The 23,935-nt window shown below is 38.7% G+C and overlaps 1 protein-coding gene across 2 annotated transcripts in view; it reads left to right on the forward strand.

Moving 5' to 3' along the window:
* Positions 1-23,935, forward strand: part of IGFN1 (immunoglobulin like and fibronectin type III domain containing 1) — an 877,552-nt gene that overhangs the window by 333,899 nt on the left and 519,718 nt on the right. The window contains exon 12 of one of the 2 annotated variants that reach the window (XM_044076544.1): positions 175-1,257. In XM_044076544.1, coding sequence (XP_043932479.1) covers positions 175-1,257 — 1,083 coding nt within the window. The remainder of the gene's footprint in view (positions 1-174; positions 1,258-23,935) is intronic. The other variant, XM_044076545.1, reaches the window with a different exon arrangement.

The raw sequence follows: 23,935 nt of genomic DNA on the forward strand, positions 1-23,935 counted from the left end.
TAGAAATATATACAGCATGCAAGTTCTCATTTTGCTTTTGTTAAATGTATACACAAAGCATTTATCTTCTGTGTTGTTTTATCATTCTGCGCTAAACAATCTTCTGCTTTTTCTCCTCTTCCTCCTTCTGCACTACCCTGACTTTTCCATCCCTGGAAAACTGTCTCTGCTCAGCAGCAGCTAACGATGATGCACCAGGTACAAGAGATAAGAGGAAACATACAGGTGGTGCAGAGAATGATGCAGACATATCACAGGATAACGATAACTATGCCAAAAGAAAAAGAGACCTCATGAGCTCAAGGAGATGTGCAGATGTTGGAGACCAAGATGGTTTTAATGACTTCCAGGTTAAAGATGCCCTTCAAGGATTTAAAAAAAATTATTTTGATGCTTCTGATAAAGCTTATAAGGATAAAGGCACAGTGAAGAAAGATGCTTCAGAGGTATGTCAAGATCCTACTATACAAGGGAGGCCAGGAGGCAGTAGTAATGATGTTAAGGATGGTTTCAATGAACAAATAAGTAAGTTAGGAGGAATGAACAGAGAAGGGTTCCATTTTGAGCCAAACCAACAGATTTCACAAAAAGGATTACAGGCACAGCCTTCAGACATGACAGGTGACCTACAACACCTTTCTGACAGTCCTACCAAGGACAGTGGGTCATTTGGTGCTAAGCTGGATCTGAAGACTAAAACAAAAGGTGGGCCTGATATGAGTAAGGATGATAAAAACAGAGTTGGAAAAAATGGTTTGGAAGACAATAATGATACAGACAGACTCATGAAGCATGGGTTAGATGGCACTACAGAGAAACATAAAAGTACATATATGCCTGAACCAGCTAACATAGATGGCAAATCCAAGCATACAGACAAAGAAGATGGTAACGGAGGCACTGTTTTCCAAAAAATGCATGGAAAGGATGAATTGGATGGGAATGATGTTAAAAACTCATTCCTTGATGGCCCTGAGGTCTTTCCAGGACAAGCAAATGGAGGGAAATACACTGGTAGTACATCTTCAGCTCACACCCAAGATAAGGCCCATGAAAATCAAGGCATGGTTCTGAATGGCACAGGCTCTGACAGTTTAGGATCCGGATATGGAGCAACAGAAGGTGATGAAGGATATTCTAATAGCAAAAGACAACAAGGAAGGAGATCTGGTCACAACAGCACTTTAATTAATGAAGAGAACCAAGGAAATAAAGACAAGAAGATCAGAAGGAGACTAGATAAAGATGACCCAACAGGTATTTATGGAATGAGTGGTCCTTGTGGCATACTGCATGGCTACTGTATTGCAAGCTGTTTTGTGTTGTAATTATAGCACTACTTATTGATTAGTACTGCATGCTGTCTTTGTATTGTAACTGCAACATTACTTGTTTTGCATATTGTCCTTATGCTGTAATTGTAACATTATTTATTTGTTTAATGTGTATTTTTCATCAGAGTAAGACATATTGTTTACAGAAAATGTGCCTACCCCAACAACACCCCATTGATAAAAATTATATATGGCAAAAAAGTGGCATGCCACCCCTCCTACATATGGGCTGTCTGAAAAGTTTATTCATTAAAGTATCTCCAGGGGAAAAGGTATGCAATCAGCCATCATCAAGGAATGCATGAATTAATCTGTAGATGTTTTCATTCCTGAGACACTTGCTGCAGACAACGCTATAAATACATTTTGCTGCATCAAGAAATGTTACTGTTAAGTTTGCTGTAGAAATCCCCATGGCATTGAGAGGAACCCAATGTAATGATGTGCATAAGAAGGCTGTGAGAGTCAGCAACCTTTGATGCAACATCACTGGATTTTTTGTATTGTTTTGTTCCTACTCACCTGACCATCAAGTCCATTCTGCTGTCCATTTTAACCCTTTATTCCTCCACCCCAGTCAGTCATAGTTATAACCAGTGAGGGTGAGCATCAAGTGGTGATGGGCTGTAATTTCTGGGCAGACTGGCCTTTTTCTGTCTTTTATATATGTCCTATTTACTGTTGTATTCAGAAGAGTATGGGAGAGGTGTGCAATGGACTCCATAGGCTATAGATGAGCATGCTCCCTCCCACTGCACCTTGGTAGGCTTCCTGCTCTCACTGCTTCAAGTGCACACAGCTTAGCAGCTAAGTTTCAGCCACCTCTAGGTGTTATTCCTGAAGCAGGAGCTCTCCAAGGCCCTCCCCTGGGAAGATGAGTGCTTATCAGTTGTGCAGTCTTGCAAACAGATGGCCCTCTAATACCAGACATATTAACTGATTGTGTGCTGCAACAGCACAGAAAAACACACATCATTTCTAACAACAGACTGGCCATTTCTAAAATGGATTTTAATTTCACTGAATTCTGAATGGCGTTCTTTAAGCCAATACATAATGTAAACTATTACATACTTAAGGGAAGCAGTATCATGCTGAGTAATCTGGAAAAGGGAGCACACAGTAAGCAAACCTTCGTTACAGAATGTAATTTGACTGTATTACACATTTCCATTTGTCAGTAAATTCTTATTACTTAATCAAAACATTTTTGATGTGTTCCAGAAAAATGTCAGTGTTCTAAATCTGGAAATTGTGCAGTTTAGTTACAAAGCGAGGAAAAAACTAAGCAGTACAGACTACAAATTATCTCTCCCTACTGCAAAAAGCAAGCTGCTATGATGAACGCTTGACAGGATGACAGAAGAATGTTACAAAGGGAAATGTTATAACCCAGAATGCTTCCAACAGAAAGTCTTTTTGTAGGAAGAAAGGCTGATGCACTGATGTAGAAAAACAGAACCTGATAGTAGACCAAGTATCTTGTGGTTAACCTAGTCTGTCCATATTCTCTGTCTGCTTACACATCTTCCTACAGTAATATTACATATACTTCTTCTTACACTTATTTCAGGGTTCCTTCTTCATCATTAGTCCTAAGATCTTACTCAGTTTGTCTTCTGTTTGTTTTGTAGCCTGTGACCTGTGTGACCATCAGCCATCTCTGCTGATTTATCAGCCATTTTGTTCCCATAATTCTACTAAGAGCAGTGACAGATAGCCTTTCCAATTAGGAAAGTGCCTCAGTGGAGACTTGCAACTTTCCTTTCTGGTGTGAGGGGTGGCAGCGATTCTCCTGGATAGACACAGGACTTTTCATATGCACACCACTCCCTGAAGCAAAGTGCTGTAGCAGGGACTGGAATGCCACGTCACACTGTTTCTGCATATTTTGTCAGGTTAAATTTATGCTTATCTGATTTCTTTCAGGTTCTTAGGTGTTGGTTGAGTTCCTAGTTCCTTGTGTCAACATCTTTCTTTTCTACCTTTTGTAACTGTTTTTTCTATTTTTGTAAAAGAAAAGTTTTTGACATCTCCTTAGCTTTGTTGGTTTGTTAATTATTTTTACAGCGCTTCCAGTTACCAAAATTATGCATTGCCCCAGACCAAAAAACAAAAAAAACATTACTTGGCACCACACAAGCACACTTAATAAATGGCTTAATTTGGGAAGTCACTGTTTATAACTGAAGCTGTTTTGCATGAAACAACAGCAAACATATTAATGCCTATTAAGTGGCAACAGACTACACTTGAATGAAAAATGCATTGCAGTGATAACAGTTACAAGAAATCTGGAAAGACTAAAGATGTCAACAAGGGATACTGCTCCTAAGTGAAGCACTCTCCTGACACTGAATGAACATGGGCAAAAAACTGGGTTATCATCAAGTATGGAAACTGTCAATTGTACAAAAACTGGGCCAGACAATAAATGATGCTGGTGAGTTGAAATCCCTGTGTCATAATGCTGCTCCAATAGTCTTGTCTGAAGGAAGATTTTAAATTACAACCAGTTTTGCAATTATGGGCATTCAAACACATGCATTTGGTATTAAATGAGATATTTTCACCAAAAGCATTTAATGTTTACTTCTATGCATAGTTCTGTTGTCACACAGTTGTTGAAAATAATCATGGGTACTAGAACAACAAGAAACCTTGGACATTATCTGGTTTTTATTTCCACCCAAATAACTAAATTTTTTGAAATTTTCATTGACTATCAGCTTTCTAGTATTGCATCCCTCACCTACTAAGAGATATCTGGCTAAAAGTCAGAGTCAGATGCTGAATTATGGGATTGTTTGTATCACTGTGGTACATGATGAAGAACTTCTGTACTCCTATTGTTCCATCTGCACCCTTTCCTCCAGTTTCAGTCAGTCATGAAATGCAACTGGAAAACACATCCGTATGTACCCTTGCAGGTACCAGCTGGTCTCCTTCTTACCTCATATTTCTGAAGGCACTGGGCAAACATCTTCTCATATTCAATACTAGAAAGCAGTATTCTGAAACATGACTGCATTGTGTATGTCTGTATTGTATGACTGCATTTTGAAAAACTATATAGTGTATGACTGCAATGTATATGGCTGTAATGCTTATGACCGTATTTTGTATGATGTATTGTGTATGGCTGTACTGTATATGACCTGCATTTTGTATGGCTGTAGAGTGTATGACTGCATTGTGCATGCTATTTTGTGTGACTGTACTGTGTATGGTTGTAATGCATGAGTTTATTGTGTGTGTGGCTATACTGTGCATTATTGTGATTGTATTGTAAATGGTGGTATAGTGTATGACTGTATTGTGTATAACTATATTGTGTATGATGATATCATGTATGGCCATACAGTATGTGTGACTATACTGGTTATGGTTGTATTGTGTGTGACTGAATTGTATACAGCTGTATAGTGTGTGAATGTATTATGTATCTCTGTATAATGTATGACTGTATTGTGCATGTTTGTGTACTGTATGGCTGCATCATGTAGAGATGCATTGTAAATGAGAGCATTGCTTATGGCTATACTGTATAGTGCATGGCTGTATTGTGTACCTCTATATTGTGCATGAGAATATTGTATATGACTGCACTGTTCATATGTCTACATTTTGTATGGCTGTGTAATGTGTATGACTGTATTTTGCATGATTGCATTGTGTATGGCTGTATAGTGTACAACTGTCAGTATAGCTAATGATAGTATAGTATATGACTGTACTGTGCATGACTGAATTGTGAATGGCTGTATGACTGTATTGTGTATGAGTGCGTTGTGTATGGCTGTATAGTGCATGACTGCATCACGCATGGCTGTACTGCATACAACTATATTGTGCAGAGTGTATTGTGAATGGCTGTATGACTGAATTGTGCACGACTGTGTTGTATATGGCTGTATAGTGTATGACTGCTTTGTGTATGGCTGTACTGTGCATGCCTGTGTTGTGTATGATTGTATTATACATGACTACATTGTTTATTGCTGCAAAATGTATAGTTGTACAGTCTACAGCTATAGAGTATATGACTGCATTGTATATGACTGTACCAATGCTGCTGTTATGTATCCTTAGTAAGACATACTGGATTTTGTAGAGTCACCTTTTTTATGCGTCACTTTTTTGCAATACATCATCTGACATTTTCTAATTAATCTGCAACAACAAAAAGCTAGCACGTACGGCTGATGCAAGGCAACCAAACTAGTGTGCATCAAAATAAAGTGCCAGCACCCAAGATGAGCTGAAATGAATAAATTTATTATAGAAACAGGTGAACTAGACCGGTTTCAGCATATAGCTTTTTTCAGTAGTATACTACTGAAGAAAGCTATATGCTGAAACCGGTTTAGTTCACCTGTTTCTATAATAGATTTTCTAATTAATCTATTCTTGCTTTTCCTTCAGATTTCATATAGCAATTGTACTCTTAGCACAGAAAGTGTGTTTCATTCTTATTGGCTGTAAAACCCCCTCCCCCCATTCCGACAGTTCCACTGGGAAAGGAAGTGATGGTATTTCATGGAATTACTCATGTGAGAATGTTGACAAATTATGCAAACTGAATAAAAATGGTTATGACAGACATTGGTTAAAAGGGCTACATGGCAAAACATTAATGGAAGAACTTTTATCTGTCACAGTAAAAGTAACTAATGGTGCTCCACAGGGCTCTACACTTAATGTACTTCTTTCTGGAGTTGTAGTCTATGAACGGAGGCAAGTATGGATAACAAAATACACAACAGGCTGCTGGCTAGGTTGTAGAGGTACATCTTTAATGCTGGTTAACAAAATGTGTTACACAGGACTTCAACACACCTTGTATAATCATAAAAGCCTTGTATTCAATGTAAAAAACAACGTGACTCCTTCAGCTTCGGGAAATACTATTTCATGACAAAACAGAAGGATAGATATTTTCAGTCAATAGTGTAATAAGAGATAGATAAATGACAAGGTAAATTTCAACAACATTGTGCTTACAGGGGGTTCTTATATTTAGCCAGACTGGTGCAACTTAAGTGCAAAGATTCATAACAAGTTAGATTTATGTATTAGAAAGCATAAGAAAATTCAATGGACTAAAAGAGTTATCAGTTTATTCTGTGACAGAGACTGCTATGGGGTGGGACCTCTTACTTATTTGTAAACCTTTTTCTACATGCAAATAAGCAGTCTTATTCTGAAAATCAACTTTAATAATGGGAAGATGAGAGAGAGATGTACATCCTCAGTCCACAGTATGTACTACTCCTAGAGAATATGCTCCTAGTAGTAATAAAATGATGTACCACAATTAATGAGCTCAGAAATAGCACTGATTACTGATAGAGAAAAGGTATCTACATGGGATAACCTATGTCAAGCTTCTTGAAGGTCACAACGTTGCAAACTTTGTACACCAATTAATACGCCTACTGCTATGAAGCTTCAGATGTACAACTATGCTGACATCTTCTGCTGTCTCCAGTGTCACAATTTCTTTCCTTTTCTGTTTTTTGTGTCTTGTAAGTAGCCTGTTTCAAAACAAGGAACATGTTCAATAAGAAAAGGGGTTCAATACCACATTAAATTGGCAGGAAGCTGAGCCCTTCCATACCAAAGGTTCAGTGAATGACTTTGGAAATGTATTTATTTATTTAACATTTGTTGACCCGGAAAGTCCAACTAGGGCAAAGTCTATTTTCAGCAGAGGTCCAGGGAGAAACAATTGAGACACATGCCTTTGGAATGTGGGAGGAAACCAAAGTACCCAGAGGAAACCCATGTGAATGCAGGGAGGACACACAGAAGGCACCCCAGCCGAGAATCGAACTGGTGAACCTCTTGCTGTGAGGTGACAACGTTAACTGCTGGACCACTGTGCCACCCATTAATTAAACAAGATTAACAACTTAGAGAATTTTAAGGGAGTTGGGAAAGTGCTGGACATGCTCAGTAGATGTCTTCCATCACAATACTGGGAGACAGTTTCCAAACAGGGAGACAGCATGTCTACTGGATATTTTCCTCCATTTCAATGGATGGCTATCCCAAGGTAAACGTTGTGATGCCTGTGGACTGGCCCAGTAATCAAGGAGTCTCAATCCTCACCACTAACACCAGTGAGGGATATGTACATTGTGAGGATGACAAGTACACACACAGTAAAGTACAATTTCCCTTAAGAGCACACAGAGATCACAGTCAGTCTGGAGCTGGTTTCTCCCTTTCTCTCTCTACTGGCACAGCTATAGGGTTCAGGTCTCAGCCGAGTGGTCAAGCCAAAACTTCCAGCACTCTCTATGTCTAACCAGTGCTTTGTGTCCCTGCCCAAGTAGCTCACACACACACACACACACACACACACACACACACACACACACACACACACACACACACACACACACACACACACACACTTTGAGATTTGATTTATATGCAAACACACAGATACTCCTGGGGAAGGCTGGCACAGGTTTACTAGCTATGTCCCCTTCTGCGCAGATTATACGGTAGTATCACCTGCCACCAACCACTCTTATCAGCTAGTATAAAGGCCCTTACCAAAGGGTGTCCAATTCTACTGTGCAATGTTAATGTTATCCAACTGGTAAGTGTGATTAAGACTTGAAGGCTGTTTAGGAGTGTCTTGTACAGTATCACCAAATACATATGCAAGTACCTAAAAGCTTAAATATTTGTAAGCAAACCAGTCACAATTAAAAGGTTTAAAAATATTTAATAATAAATAATAAAAGCACAAGACAATACTTATTAACTCAACACAGTGACAGTAGAGTTTACAATTCACAGGAAATACGTTAAAATAGCATAGCAGGACAGTCTCACATAAAAACAGAAAACATCTAACTAATCTTGCTATATCCCTTTCTCCAAGAGAAACTAGGTTCTAAATAACATACTTACAGAACAAGGCAAAGTGCTTGTGATGTCGTCAGATTCAGAACAAAATAGAAAATTCACTCTCTCTCTGAGACAGTTCTTAAACTGACAATACACATTACTGCTGAATTATCTCAGATTACATCATTGTTGATACCTCTGATTTAGTTCCCAGGCTAATAGAACTTACAATTTAACATTTCTTTGTGATCTGCAGCTGCCAGGAAGTCACAGAGCAATAAAAAACACTTTACATTTGAAACCTAGTAATTATCTAAGAGATCCTAGCTGTAGACATTGTCTCCTAGCTGAGATAACACATAGTTGTAAAATTCTTTATTTATCAAATTATTTTCTTACAGTTTTGCAAGTTAACTCTGTATATTCCAACCTCTACCATGAAAACATACATCTGCATTGGTACACAGTTTATACACACTCCTGCTCCCTTCCAGCAGGCTGCACTGGGGTTAAATTTTTGAAGCTCAGCACATAATACAGTTTTCTTACATTTGTAAAATAAGCCTGTGGATCATATTAATATTTACAAATGAAATAGAATTATTTACAAAATTCTGTCTGGCTGGGCTGGCAGTCTTCACAAATGTCATTAAGGTGAGTACACGTGGAAGTACAGGTAAGAGGCAATGACTAGAAGAAGCACCGCTGTCTTGCTAAACAGATGCATTTGTCTTTCATGTTCATATGTGCTTTAGCCATTACCTCGAGGGAGGTATGGTAGCACAGGATATAAAACAGAGAACTGCAGCATTAAAAAATGATAGGTTAATATGACCCTAGCTAACATCATGCACAGCTGTCCCAGGCTCACTTTCACTACTATGAGAAACAATAATATAAGCACTGGCAAACTGAAAAATAAACTACAACTCATACAGAATAGCAATGAATTCTGAAACTTGTTAACACCTTTCAAGTGTTTTTAACAGTGGGTGCTTCTCCATCTGTATGCAACCGCTCACACTACTGTTATTTATCTATGTCAACTCCAACATCAGTGTAGCTTGGAGTAGGAATGATATTCTGAGATATCAGTCCAGGAGTTAGCATATACTGGCCCATTTACACTTCTATTTATGCACTTCTGAGGACTGAAGTTAAAGTCATTTCTCAGATATTCAACAGATGCTCCCTTCTCAACAAATGAGGAACAGCAACAGGAACAAGTCCTAGAGTGTCTTACTTTCAAAACCTAGTTGCAAAAACAACATCAGAAAATCTCTTAATATATACAAGGACTATTGCACACACAACCACACACACAGTACATTCACATGCATGCCACATACAATTCTTCATGTGCGCACACACACACACACACACACACACACACACACACACACACACACACATACACAAACAAACACGTTCTTCCCCGCCCGCACCATACACACAACACACCTCTCAAGTGTCCATAATTTGCAGAATGTCCAGATTTTCACTATTTTTGTACTGTCACTCATAAAATTTCTGATTCTCATTGAGGACTGCATTCACTAAATAATGACAAACATTTGAGTTTCAGGATTTGCATTCTTCTGCAAATATATGCTAATGTAAAAATTGTTATTCTAGCAACTTTCTGAGAGTAATATGTAAAATATGTTCCTGATTTTGGGCCTTTATCTCACCATTTCTTTTTTCCAGAATTCTTTTGGTACAAGGCTGAGTGGTATATCACATGTACGCACGCACACCCACACACACATAAGGTGGTATTCATAGTCCGGGGATGTTTGATAATATATGCAGAATATTAGCTGAATTTGGACAGTCACCTCCAGATAGAAGGTGACCACAACACAATCATGTTGTACAGTCAATTGGACCGAATCAAATGTGTCAAGAAGACGTGTGCAAAACAGTTTTTACTTTTGAAGAAATGGATAGCTATGGTTCTTTCCTACTTCCATCTTGGACATTCCTGTACTGCTTTCCATTTGTTGTTCCCCCTGCTTGATTCCCATTTCACCACTGTCCTATCTTCCCTATTTCTTTTCCTTAATGCATTATTTTCTGAGGGACTGACAAACCTCAGTGCTCTCCCAGTGAAAACACTGTCACATTCTAGTAATAGTCTCTTAGAAAGAACACTCACAGAGAGAATCAGACAGAGGTCTCCTCCGAGCCTGAATCAGAAATCTGAGGAAAAAACATGTATCCCTCCCTGCATCTTCCTGTTTAGATTCAAAATTGTGAATCCATTCAAGAATAGAGGAATCCCTCTATCTTTTACCAGAAACTACTTTACAAGAAGGAATACTGACCTGAAATAAATCCCGAGCCAGGCCCAATAAACTACTTCTATACGAAAAAATTTGAGAAGTAGAAACATATGCTTGTCTTTTTTTTTAACAGGAAAAATGGAGCCAACCATGTTACTAATGGCAGCAGCTGCTTTCCCAGGGATGGGCACAACATTCAGACACAAAAGGGAAACCTTCACTGTTCCCTCTGCTAGGACTGATGAAAGTGGCTCTCACTTGCCTGCTGAGGAAACCTCAAACATTCACAGATTACATGGCTGACCCCCAGTCTATAGTGGCTGTAAGTGCAACACCAGAGGGGTCCAGGGCAAAAGATGAGTGGTCTGAGATACAAATGGCCAGTGTAAAGTCACCCACCTCTGGCTGAGACAAATTGCTAGCCTGCTGTCATGGCAAAGGCTGTTTGCTTAACTTCTTCTTTTTGTGGTTGGACCAACCATGGAACTGGTGATATGTTTCATGGTCAAGCTAAAAATGCTGCCTCTTTCCTGGAGAACTCAAGCAGCAATTGTTGGTAAACACTATCAGTCCACAAAAGTTACTGTTTTGACAGAAAAAACAAAGAAATTTAAAACACTATGCCAGCCCCACGAAATAAAAGTAAAACACAAGTTCTTGGTAGAAAAAGTGTTTTCAATTACTTTGCAGTACTTTTAAACTGACAGAAAAAAAAAACAGTGCTCCATTTAAAAATATGTTGCAGTCTCAAGACAGTCTGTTAAGACACGACACTCATGGCATTAAAATAACTTTCCTAAAGAGGAAAGTAATAAAACATCAACACAATTAAGAAAATGGAAGGTGCTCCCCACCCAAAAAACGTATCTGCCCAGCAAAGGAAAGCACAAGCCAACTATCGATTCTTCAAAGACTCAGAGGAGCGTACTCTTCAGCAGCTGTAAAGCTCTGAAGGGTTTCATGCCCAAATTTGTCTTTTAGCCAGCTCAGCTTGAGCTGCTTGACTGTCTAGACATGTGGACAGTGCCCTGAAGCTTTGGAATCTGGCTGGCTGCCATACAGCTAAGAGATTGCTCAATATGATGAACATCAGAACCATCTACATTTTTGCCATGCTAGCATTTTTCATATTTGACAGGAAATAAATCATTAGATATAGACTGAAAAACATTCAGGAATCCATCCTGTAGTGAAAGCATATCACACACACTCACTTTCCTTCTCTGTACATGTCACCCTTCATGTGTGTGCAACATTTAAATGTAAAAACATCCAATGATATACAGTTAATATTCCAGAGCTATTACTCCTGCAAGCGTATTCCCCAAACTTTAGCCTCTTAGGATTAACTTGTATGTCCTAGTCCTAATAATTGCTTCCAAGTACTATTAACTTTCAATTATATACACTATTTACAAACTCCAACTCCCCAAGAGCAATTGTATTCCTTTCACACACTTCCCCTTCTTTTTCAGTTCCATATACCTAACTTTCTAGTCTGTTCCTTCTTCTTCCTGTTCCTGTTACCTGTATAAGTCCAGAGCTGTTCTTTACACCTCTACATCTGGGCATTTTAACCACTTCTAGAATGTTATTATTTGTTTCTTTGCCACTGCCAATATGATTTCAGTTCATTTTTCTCTATCTCCCCATTGAATATATGTACCTCGCAGCTACCTCTCTATCATCCGACCTTCCGATTTCTCTTACTTTAATTATCTCATCTATCTCTTTTTTTATACTGATTTAATGTATGACACTGCCAAAAAATATGAACCCAGTCCACTAACTGGTCTTCCAAACATCTCAAACACCTGATATTCATTCCTGGATACATAGTCGCTAACTTCACAGGAGTGTAGACATATTTATGCAGACATTTCCATGCAAATATACTGAATTTTCTCACCTTAATTGTCTGCTATAATGCTTTCCAAATACTAACCTACTGTTCCCACTCTATCTGTATATCCAGTAGCTCATAGGAGGTTACTAGGCTAACGGTCCAAGAGCCCTTACAAGCCTAGCCATATTTAACCCCAGTTGCCCCAATTGTCAGTAGTTAGGTGAGCGAAGTTCGTAGAGGTATGAGTCTATGATAATTAATACCGACTGCCTCTGTCCATGAGGGACATTGATGCCACCCCAGGAGTGAATTTACAGACACATCCATTGATCTAGGTTGTGTCTGAAAAGGGTCAGGAAGGGCCTTTGCTTCACATGAATGGGAAGCTTGTTCCAGAGAAGGGGTAGTTTCTGGGTAATTTATCTATCTCTCCAGCATGATTTGCTCATGTCAGAGGCTAGGTTAAGAACCCTGGAGTGAGTGACCCTTGTCCAGTTTGATTTACAAACGTGTAGCATTTCCATTAGGGCCGGGTGCGTGACTGCCCTGCAAGCCAGACAGCGGTCACCCTCTAGCAGCCTGTTGGAGACAGAATACAGTGAAAGGACTTTCAGTCTTTCTGCATAGGACTTGTGTTGTGTACCCTGTATTTTCTTGGTGAGAAACCTCTGTTGTCTTTCCAGCGGTTGCAGGTGTCTGGTGAGATACATGCAGAAGGGAGCATTGTACTCAACTGTTGGTCTGATGAGGGCCGAGTACAATGGAATTACAACATTCATAGATTTAGATGAGATGCTTTTACTAATGAGATGTTCCACACAGAACAAATTCCTTACCATTGTGGATACATGGTGGTCGAAGTTCAGATTGCTAGCAACTTCAGCAGCCAGATCATGTACCACTGGGTCTACACTTAGGGAATGCTGTTTATAATGTAATTAGCAGGGATGTTAGCTTTCCCAAAGGGAATAATAATTCATTTTTTTGCATTTAGCTTCAGTCCATGGCTTTACCACCAATCGTTTATCTGCGTTCACCTTTTCTGTAGTATAGCATCATTGGGGGACTCAATAATTGCTCCCAGTTTGCAATCATCAGTGAACTTGGTCAGCCGTAGGCTGTCCATATTTTCCTGGATTTCTGAGAAATAAATTCTGTACAGTAAAGGATGAGTTGGAGAGAGAGGTAAAGTTGGAGCTGAATTTATCAGCCAGGACTCAGAAGGCTTGCTGTTTCTTCTGGCTCAGTACAGGTGGCTTCATTTACAATGAGCTCTGCACACAATTGTGCATTGCCGTTGATGTTGCAGACATAGCTAAAAAATACTTTGTGGTTGTCCTTGGCCTGGGAGGCCAAACATACCTTAAATTTGGCTTTGGTAGACTTTATTTGTCCTATGAGTTGTTTGTTAAGTTTGATGAGAATGCTTTTATCCTGCTGGGTGCTGCACCTCCTAATTTTTGCCTTTCAGTATACAGTCCTTCTGCAATTAGTATGTCACAACCAGCAACAAGGTGTGTGACTGTTCCCAATTCTGTTTTACAAAACCTACATTTGTCTGTTTCTCCAACATGTTCAATGGACTTTGTAAACCAACGTGTACGTAGCCCACTATCTTGGGCCACCAATATTAACCTTTCATGTTTTGGTTTGAATTCGTCTCTCCTTAACCATTTCTGCTTTCAATCCTGATCAACATGAGGTTCTTCCAGGAATTTTCTACACTTACAACTATATTTATGCATTTTCTACATTTCTTGCCTTCTCATCTGATCCTTCACCTTATATTCTTTCTTTTGTTTTTTTGGCACATTCAGTTGCTGCCTGATTTTTACCTACTTCTGGTTTGATTTCCATTCCCGTTTGATGCCGATATGCTTCTGCTAGACTAAGTAGGGAGGTCATCTTGGATTTCTTCTCCTCATGTTTCAAACTTTCACTACATTTGGGTCTTGTCAGGTCAGCAAATATGTGTGCAGTCCCGCGATGGCAGATCTATACATGTAATCAATTTCAAGGAGGCCCATACCTCCTTTGGAATGAGAAATATAAAATCTTGGTATGCACTAATTTTTATAAATCATTTGAAGAGCATGAAGCATCCCCTCTTGTTTTCCTATCTAATCTAACCAACACCTTTTGGGGCCAGTCAGTCACTCCAAAACTGTAAGTTAAGACAGGAAGAGCAAATTGGTTTATAGCTTGAATTTTCTTCCTCGATGTCAATGCTGTTTTCAGAATTAATTTAAGTCTTCTAAAATATTCCTTACCGAGTTTTATTTGCATTTGTTCATGTTTTATTGTTGATTCTTTCATCAATTCCCAAATATTTATACATTCCCTCTTGCCTCAAGTTCTTTTATATCACATTCTTGTCCCAAACTGATGTTTTCTTGGTGCTGCAGCTTTCCTGCTTTAAAGGTTGCTTTTGCACATTTATCAAGATCAAATGACATTTTTTGTATCTGAAAAAGTTTTGACTACTTGCAGTTGTGCTTTCAGTTCCTCATCTAATGAGCTATACAGTTTTAAATCATTGACAGAGAAGATAAGAAGTCTTTACACTTTGTTGTTTTCTAGGAGCCAAATTATAGCCATGACCTAATCTGTTAAGTAGACAGCTTAATGGGTTAAGGGAAGGCAGAATAGCAGCAGTGACAGGGAGTCACCCTGGAATATCTCCCTTTGAATTTTTATCACTGAAATAATCATTTGTTCGTTATCATGGCTTAATTGCAAAGTGGTCTGCCACTGTTTCATGGTCACTGTAATGTAATCGATCAGTGCAGGGTGTATCTTGTACATTTTTAAGCACTCTTTTATCCATGAATGTGGGATACTATCAAATACTTTTTTGTTGTCAATCCATGTCATACTTAGATTCTTCATCTTTTTACAGTTCTCCATTATGACTTTATTTAGCAACAAATGATCCTTCGTTTTCTTCTAAATGACTATAAATTCTGTCGGCATCAATTCCGGTATATAGTTTATACGTTGTTAGAAGGTAAGTTATTGGTCTATAATTTTTAGGTTATCTTGCTTAACTTAACTCTTAAGTAGGAGCATTGTTTTTCCTGTTAGTCAGGATGGTGTCTGTTCGGCATGTGCATATAAATAGTTCTTACTCATGGCTAAATCTTCGTGCAAAGATGTTAATACTTTTAACCAGAAGTTAGGTAACTGCATCTGGGCCTGAGGTTTTCCAATTGGAGGCTTTTCTTAACTTTATTTCAATCTCTCTGGCTGTTACTTCATCCCATTTCATATTATTTATTATTTATTTATTTATTTACATTTGTTGACCAGGAAAGCCTGACTGGACGCAGGTCCTTTTTCAGTGGAGGCCCAGAGAGAAAAGCTCCACAAGTAACATTATTACAAACATAATTCCTAATGAAGAACATAGTACATACAGTAGACACCTAGCATCTGTGCCATCTAAGATAGCATGTATTCTACAAAGTAAATATCAGCTATTAACATTGTTACAGTAAGAAATTACAGCAGTATAATAAATAGATAGGCGTACAAGGAACAGAGTTTGCTGCAATCAAATGTAGTGGGGTGGAAGAGAGGTTGAGGGTAGCTGGAGTGGGAGATGTTGTACCTTTGAACTTCTTCTATCCATTTAGCATCTTTGTTATGTTCCACAGGATCTTCAGAAATACGTGTCCAAAATGTATGAATTTCTTTTTTTTGGTGGTTTTTCAATTCCTGTTTCCCAATTCTCTATAAAACTTTTTGGGTCATCAATAAATTGCTTATTTTGTACTTTTCCTTTATATTCATCTGCGTATCTTCCCACCCTATGTCCTTGTAGGTAAAGTCCATAATGATTCTTTCTATGGCCTTGCAGTTGAGGCCAGTCAAGCTTATGAGTCTATAATTCCCAGAGTCAGGTGGTGGTCCCCCTTTGTGCACAGGGAGTTATTCCCATTCTTTTAGCAGCCGCCTCCCCCTTGACTCATCAGATCTCTCACTGCTTCATGATAATTCTTTATTAATCCCCATTTTTCCAACTCCCCCTCTTTCCATTCCAATATTCTCTGTGCAATTCCAGGCCATCTTTCTTGCTTTACCTTATACCACATTGTCTACTTCGACTCCTGACACAGTGCCTCATAAAGATCCTGCAGCTCTGTTCCTTCCACCCATCCATCCTTCCACAAGCTCTTTTTCCCATTTTTGCACATGGAGTCAGGATTTCACTTCAACAGTGGCAATCATCTACAGCCAAGATGGCTAGCCATGCTGCTGTAGTTCTTCCACAACACACACTCACACCTATGGCCATTTCAGAGTGTCTGATCCATGTACTGCATGTTCTGGAATGTGGGAGGAAACCGGAACACCTGGAGGAAACCCACAAGAACACAGGGAGGACATGCAGACGCCTTGCAGACTGATGAAGAGTCCTGAGTGGCTTGAAAGCTTTGCTGTTTTCTAATAAACATATTCTAATGGTTGGACCAGTGGTTTATTACTTTTGACTCCTAACAGAAGGCATCCTAGCCAAGAATCGAACTGGGGAACCTCTTGCTGTGAGACAGCAATGCTGTCCACTGTGCCACTGGGCCAATCTTGCAGCTCCTTTCTCAAATCAAAACTATGCTGTGCCTCCTTTCAACTAAGTATTCTGCCCTGCTTTGCCATCTCATACCAGTATCTCAAGTTTGTCTTTTTGGACCTCCAAATTCTGCCTTTTTTTTCTCCCTTGACCCCTATTAACCTTCCCCCAAAAGGGCTTAAATCTTGTCTCCAATATCTTAAGTCTGTCATCTCAAAAAGCCTGCCAAACATTGCCACTACCTGATCTACTGTCTGTACATCATCCCTCACTTGTCCTTTGCTCCAGAGCTCCTCTAACACCTCTTTCTGCCCTCTGTAGACAATCTTTCATTTTACTATTTCAGCCCATTAAGTTGATGAATTGATACCAAACATTTTCAGTAATATTGCGCAGTAAAGAGTTTGTACATAATTTGTAGGGTAGGGGACTCCTAGCCCATCATATTCTTTGGGGAGTATCATTTTTCCCACCCTGCTCTTGGCCTTTCATCCCCCTGTAGAAATTCCCTAATCCACGCTCTTAATTTATCTTTTTTCTGTTTCCCGAGCGTATCCCAAAATGTCTGCCTGTATATAACATTTGCTATATGACATGCCAGTGTAGCACCTGTACCCACTACTCAAAGTCCAAATTGAGTGCTGTTTACTTCCTGAGATTATATTGTATCTTTTTCCACATTAACTGATATGTCCCATCCCTCACTGCCTCGTATGTAGCCTTAAGTCTTACTTCTAGATATTTTATCGCTTCTTCCTCTTACCATGCAGAGCTAGTTATCCCCTTTAATCTGATTATTTGCAAATTTAAGCCTATGGCTTACGTCTTATCCCAGTTAATTTTATACCCTAAAAATCTGCCATACTCCTTCAATACTTCCATTATTTTGTTTGTAACTCACATTGGATTACTCAATGCCAGCATTATCTTTACTTCAGATGTCCCCCACCTGTATCCTGCAACTCTGGATTCTCTTATTTTATCTACCAATGATTTCAGATACATTACAAACAACAAAGGAGACAGGGGCAGCCCTTCCATGTGTTCCTGGATACTTCAAATGGCTCTGAGAGATAGTCCCTTATCTTCACGTGTGCCATGGCCCCACAGCATAGATTTTCAATCATGTATATAATTTGCTGTGGAACACAATACAATTTCAAGGTTCTGCCATACAGCTTCAATCTACCCAATCAAATGCCTTTTCTGCATCAAGTCAGCATAAGGCCAACTTTTTTTAATACTTCTTTGTGCATCTTGCAATATCATTAATATTCTCCTAACATTATATTATCTACAACCTTCAATAAATCCTGTTTGATCTCCCTCTATGACTGCCTTAACCAATATCTTCATGCACTACACTAAAATAGTCATATAAATTTTATAATCATGGTTCAATATTGTGATTGGTCTGTATGAGCTTGTTAAGGTTGTCTATTTTCCTTCTTTTTTATCATTGCTATAATCCCTTGTTTCCATGAGTCGAGGCAGGATTACCCCCTCCACACCACATTAAATGACTTCTTCCATTGCTGTTCTATTGACACACAATGTTCCATACTTCTACCAATGACCTATCACTTCCCAGTCTTTTCCTTTTCTTCCGCAATTGGATAGCATACAGGATAATAATAATAATAATAATAGGATAATATTAATAATAATAATATAATTAATAAAATTAGGATAATAATATGATTTCTTCCACTGTCTATCCCTTATGAGCTGCTTTTGTTCCTCTTCACCCAACATTTGCATTTTCAGATCCTTTAGCAAAACTTTCTTGTATCACCTTCCTCTCTGCTCCTTCCCCTTCTGCTCTGTATAGTTCTTCATAGTATTCCCTGAAAGCCTGTAAAATATCCTTTTCTTCCCTCACCAAGTTCTGTGCACTCTCTTTTCTGATTTGAAAAACTGCTCTTTCCACAGTCTGCTACCTTAATTTAGCAGCTTTACCACTCTAGGTGTCTGCTTTTGCTGTAGTTCCATAAAATTTTCCCTTGCCCCAATATTCTTTCATCATCTATCTTCTCTCCCTCTTTAAATTCTGAAGCTCCATTCTTTTATCACTAGATAATCCAAATCATTTAAACTGTGATTCCCTCAGCTTCTCTTTGGCCCCCGGTCTCCTTCTCCCATCTGAGTTTACCATTCTCAACCTCTCCCTAATCATTCACTGAAGGTTCATTTTTGGGCCTTCCTACATTTTTGCACTGATCTTCCCCAACCTCTGTAATTCCTCTTTCATTAAGCCTTGTAACCAGCTTTTAAATTGTTAATTATTTAATTACCCTATTTGAAACTTCCAGTGCCTGGGCAGCTGAGTTCTAGTGCTCGACTCAAAGATACCTTGCAATGGAGCATGACTGGATTATTTTATAGGCTTTACCTTCAACTCTTTTACTATATCATTATTATCATTATGCTCGTTTAATATGAATATTTGCTGCAATCTACACCACTGATTCCACACTGGACTAGAAATTGCAAACCCCAGACCACCCTCTGCACTTCTTGTTTCCTTCCAACAGTCAATGATGCCAAATGATCTTAACATATTTTGTGTCATCTTCTGTTCTTGTTATTCTTCTCACTGCCTTAACTATCTCCCTAATCCAGAATCATATTCCAGTCCCCTGCCAAGGTCAATGTATCTTCCATGAACTGCAATGCTTTATGTAATGTTACACCCACTGTCTGTGTTTTCACTCTTGGAGGCACATAAACAGAGCCTATCATCACTTTCTGTGTGCCAATCCATCCCCTTCATAAGGTCATATTCATATCCTCCTGTCAGAATGTTGAATTGTCTCTGCTACTATTCTCTTTGATGCCAAAATAACCACCCCTCTTCTCCTACCATACTTATATGCATTCTGTGCCAGCACTGCATAGTTGTTTCTTACTAGCTTCCAATGCTCCTTTTCTTCCATATGCATCTTTTGTAACAGATCTATATCCACCTTGTGCCTTTTTAGATATTTTAACACTCTTTCTCTCCTAACTGGCATGGCTAATCCCTTCACATTCTACATCCATATTCTCAGTCAAGGGTCTATATTAGAACACCGAACATTTAAAATTTCGAGTGTTCTAATATCAAACCCTATGAATCGAAAATTCAAAACATTGAACATACAGAACAGCGAATTTTTTCCTAGGGAAAAAATTTGCTGTTCCAAAACACATACACACAACACAAGCACACCAAACAAACAGCAATCCACACACACATACACCTAAACTCTTACACCTAACCCTACACTAAACTATACATACACCACTAACTATCCACTTACCTTAACCCAAACCCTAACCCTAAGGTCCGTCACTATCGCACAGTCACCTCACCAGCGCCCTAACCCTAACTCACCTACCCTACCCCAACCCTCATGTCCACACAATCGCACACTTACCTGACCCGCGCCCTAACCCTAATTCACCTAACCCACCCTAACCCTCACGTCCACACAATCACACACTTACCTGAACCCGACCCATAACTTTCCACCAAAGCACTGAAAATACCGAAGCAACACAAATGGACAACCAAATTATTTCCCTAGGAAAAAATTTGGTTTTCTGTTTCTTCGATATTTTTAGCGTTCGCTGAAAATGGGTCGATATTAGAACACTCGAAATTTTGAAAGTTCGGTGTTCTAATATAGGCTGTCAGTCTACTACCCTCTTTCATATTTATCCCAAGACATCCTTCCAGCTTCTTTCCAATCATCTATATTACTGCCATTACCATGTTCACTAGTCCTCAATTTTCCCAGTTGACTTGGCTCTCTAACCATTTCCCATCCCCCTAAACTTTCAAAAATTATGTACAAAACTTCCTTCTTCCAAAGTGAGGGCATTGCCCCTATGCATATCAAGAGTTTCACCACAGCATTCCTTTTGCCCATCCCTGATGGGTAGCCCATTCCGTACAGGTTATGCCAAGGCTAATCTCACCTCCTGTCACTCTTCCCTCTTTTTCTCTTCCCTCTCTATCCTGTTTTTACTTTCAGAGTCTACCTATTATGTCCCTTTCTAATAACTGTCTTTTTGTTTAAGTTTCTGTCCCACTGACTGTTGTCTCTCTGTCCTCATCTTCCTGTCATTATTTCCCCTCTGTTTACCAATTATATAGTTCATCCCCTAGCTGTTCTCACCTATCTCCTGCACATTTTGTCCAGAGTTCTATTTACCATCCCCCTCCTCCCATTCCTATATTGACTGAGCAACTTCAACCCTCTCAAAATATACTTCAGTCTTTTTCTGTACTACTGATTTCCTTTTATGTTGTAGATTCCCTCCTCTTTCACAACTCATTCCTCCTCATAAACTGTGAAATACTGAAGCCCCCCCAAAATAAGCAGACTGTTCTACACAACCTTCCATTCATTAAATTAGCATGATCAATTCCATTATTATCTCAGCTTGCTTCAAACCATCATTAATATGTCATGGTGAATCTTCTACCACTTCTCCCACCCTAAATTATGTCTAAACCATAGCGAAAATATTTTGCACCTAAAGCCTTCTGAATTTGTTATACATTAAGCCTTTCCCATCTAAAGGAGAGAAATATCTCAAATTGAGCTTCCTGGGCTTTCTATAATTGATTGTACTTTAGCATACTCTGTAGTCAAAATAGCCTAATTAGGTCTTTTGGTCATGTAACTTAGATTCCCGACAATACCTTAATAAATTATACTAACAAGACTGCATGCATGCTCCCCTTTTCCAGCAAAATCATCTAGCATGGGTCACCAGCCCATTACATATTCCTTCTTAACAGCTCATGACAAAATGTTTTGGCCATCCTTTAAATCAGAACCATTGTTTTCATTTTTAACACTGTCAGTAGTAAGCCTTCTCTTCTGACAGACCTAAACTGTGCTAGACAACTGCAGTGATCCATTAGAATGAAGACGTCTACAATAACTGTGTTTCATATCCAAAAATATGTTCAAATGTTTGTCTACTTACATTCCTGTCCAGCACAGTCACCCTCCATCTTTGACAAAATGACAATCATTTAACATGCACATGAATAATGCAATCCCCCCTCAGATTGTACCAGCTATCATGTACCTTTTAAATAATATGATTATCCTCCTCCATTCTCCATTTTTCCATATGTTCTTAAGTTTAACTCACATTTTCTATTAACTACAATATATTCTGTACCAACAATCTGTTTACATTAATAAACTGGAAAATAAATCATTCTGTGATAAATGTTAACACCAAGACAAAAAGTGCACCCACCCTACATCACAAGAACTCCTTAAACATAACATGCATTTTCGATGCATATGCTGTTTACCAGCAGCTCATAGAAGTCAGTCTTCAGTTATTCAGTCCCTTTTCTTGTTTTAACAGGTCTGCCTTTTGTTTTAGTCTCAGATAATTTTGAACTAATGGAAAGACGTTTGATGTGCCATTTGCGCTCCCCTTCAGGACTCTCTGCTCTTCTACTGTACCATCTTCTGTCCCTGTCCTCTTTCTTCTGATGATTCTCCAGCCTTTCAATGCCCTTCATGCTTCCTCTGAAGATCTGAATGATCTTATCCTCCCCGGCAGTAGAAGTCTAATCATGGCAGAATAATTCAATTTAAACTTAATGCCTTTGGTTCTGACTAACCTTTGCATTGGTATGAATGCTGTCTTCTTTCTTCTTCTTGCTGGATTATAAATAAGTCCACAAATATTCTTTGTGCCCCAGTCATTAACTGCATGACTGATCCCCACAATGCAGCCAACACTCTTTCTGTCAACAGAAAAGAGGAAAATTGTTCAATGATCTGCCTTAGTTTGGCATGCTACACACACACCCTTCTGACCATCAGTGTAGTTGATATGTTCTCTGTTATACCCAAAGAAGATGGTTTGGAGTATTTTCAAAATACCTTGTACCAACTTTCCTATTTGCCTAAAGAATCCATTCCTATTCTTGTAGAACTCATGGCCTTGGTTTTAGAAAACAATTCTTTTATATTTTTAGGGAGAATACTTCCAGCAAGCTATGGGTGTGGCAATGGGCACCGCCTGTGCTTTTAGGATGGGAAAGAGAACATGTGATCAACAGCATTTTCACCAAATATTTCCACCTGTATGTCCGGTTTTTGCATGACATTTTTATTTTGTGGGATGGTCCTGAGGTAAAGATAACATTGTTCCTAGACTACTTAAATAACTGTACCAATTATTTGAAATGTACATATTGCTGGAATAAGGAAAGGATCAGTTGACACTCTTATTTTATATCCGGTTGAAGGTTTGAAATCTAATATTTTTAGAGAAGAATGATTTTGTAATGGATATTTGCGTTATTCTAGTAACCACCAGTTTAGTCAAGGGACAGGCTATACGGATAGCTAGAATGACATCAAACCATCGGCATGTAGTGGAAGAATTGATGAAACTTAAGCAGATGTTCCTGACTAGGGAATACCTGGAAAAGATGATTGATCTTTACATTAATGAAGTATATGATGGATGGGAGGACCAGATATAAACCATTATTGGGCTCTGTTCTTAAACTATTTGATGGTGACAATAAAGTGAAGTATGAGAAAGCTTTTGTACTCGAACATAATTATCTCACAGTGAAATCAGATATTGTGAAAAGGAAATGGAATATTTTTAAAGCTGACAAAGATATATACGACTTGGTAGGAATGGAACCAGTTTTCATTTATAAAACGGAAAAATTTCAAATGTTTTGAAGATAAAACTCCTTAGCATGATATCCACTAATAAGGGAACATTTTTCTGTGGTAGTTGTAGGCAGTGTTCTTATATTATTAAGACGCAAAGTATATCCCTTGATAATACACTTCAGAGTTGGGTAGTGTTCCAAAATGGGAATTGTGGAACCAATAGAATATTATATCTAGCTAAGTGTGACCAGCGTTTTACATAGGTAAAACCGAGAGAGAGCTCTTTTAAAAATTATTAATATCAATTCTAGGGGTGGTGACTGGAAGAGAGGGCTTACGAAAAGACAACTTATATGGCAGCTTAGGCTTGATGC

This window comes from Protopterus annectens, chromosome 7.part0 (genome assembly GCF_019279795.1).
Source record: "Protopterus annectens isolate FY-2018-M chromosome 7.part0, PAN1.0, whole genome shotgun sequence".
NCBI classification, from domain to species: Eukaryota; Metazoa; Chordata; order Ceratodontiformes; family Protopteridae; genus Protopterus; species Protopterus annectens.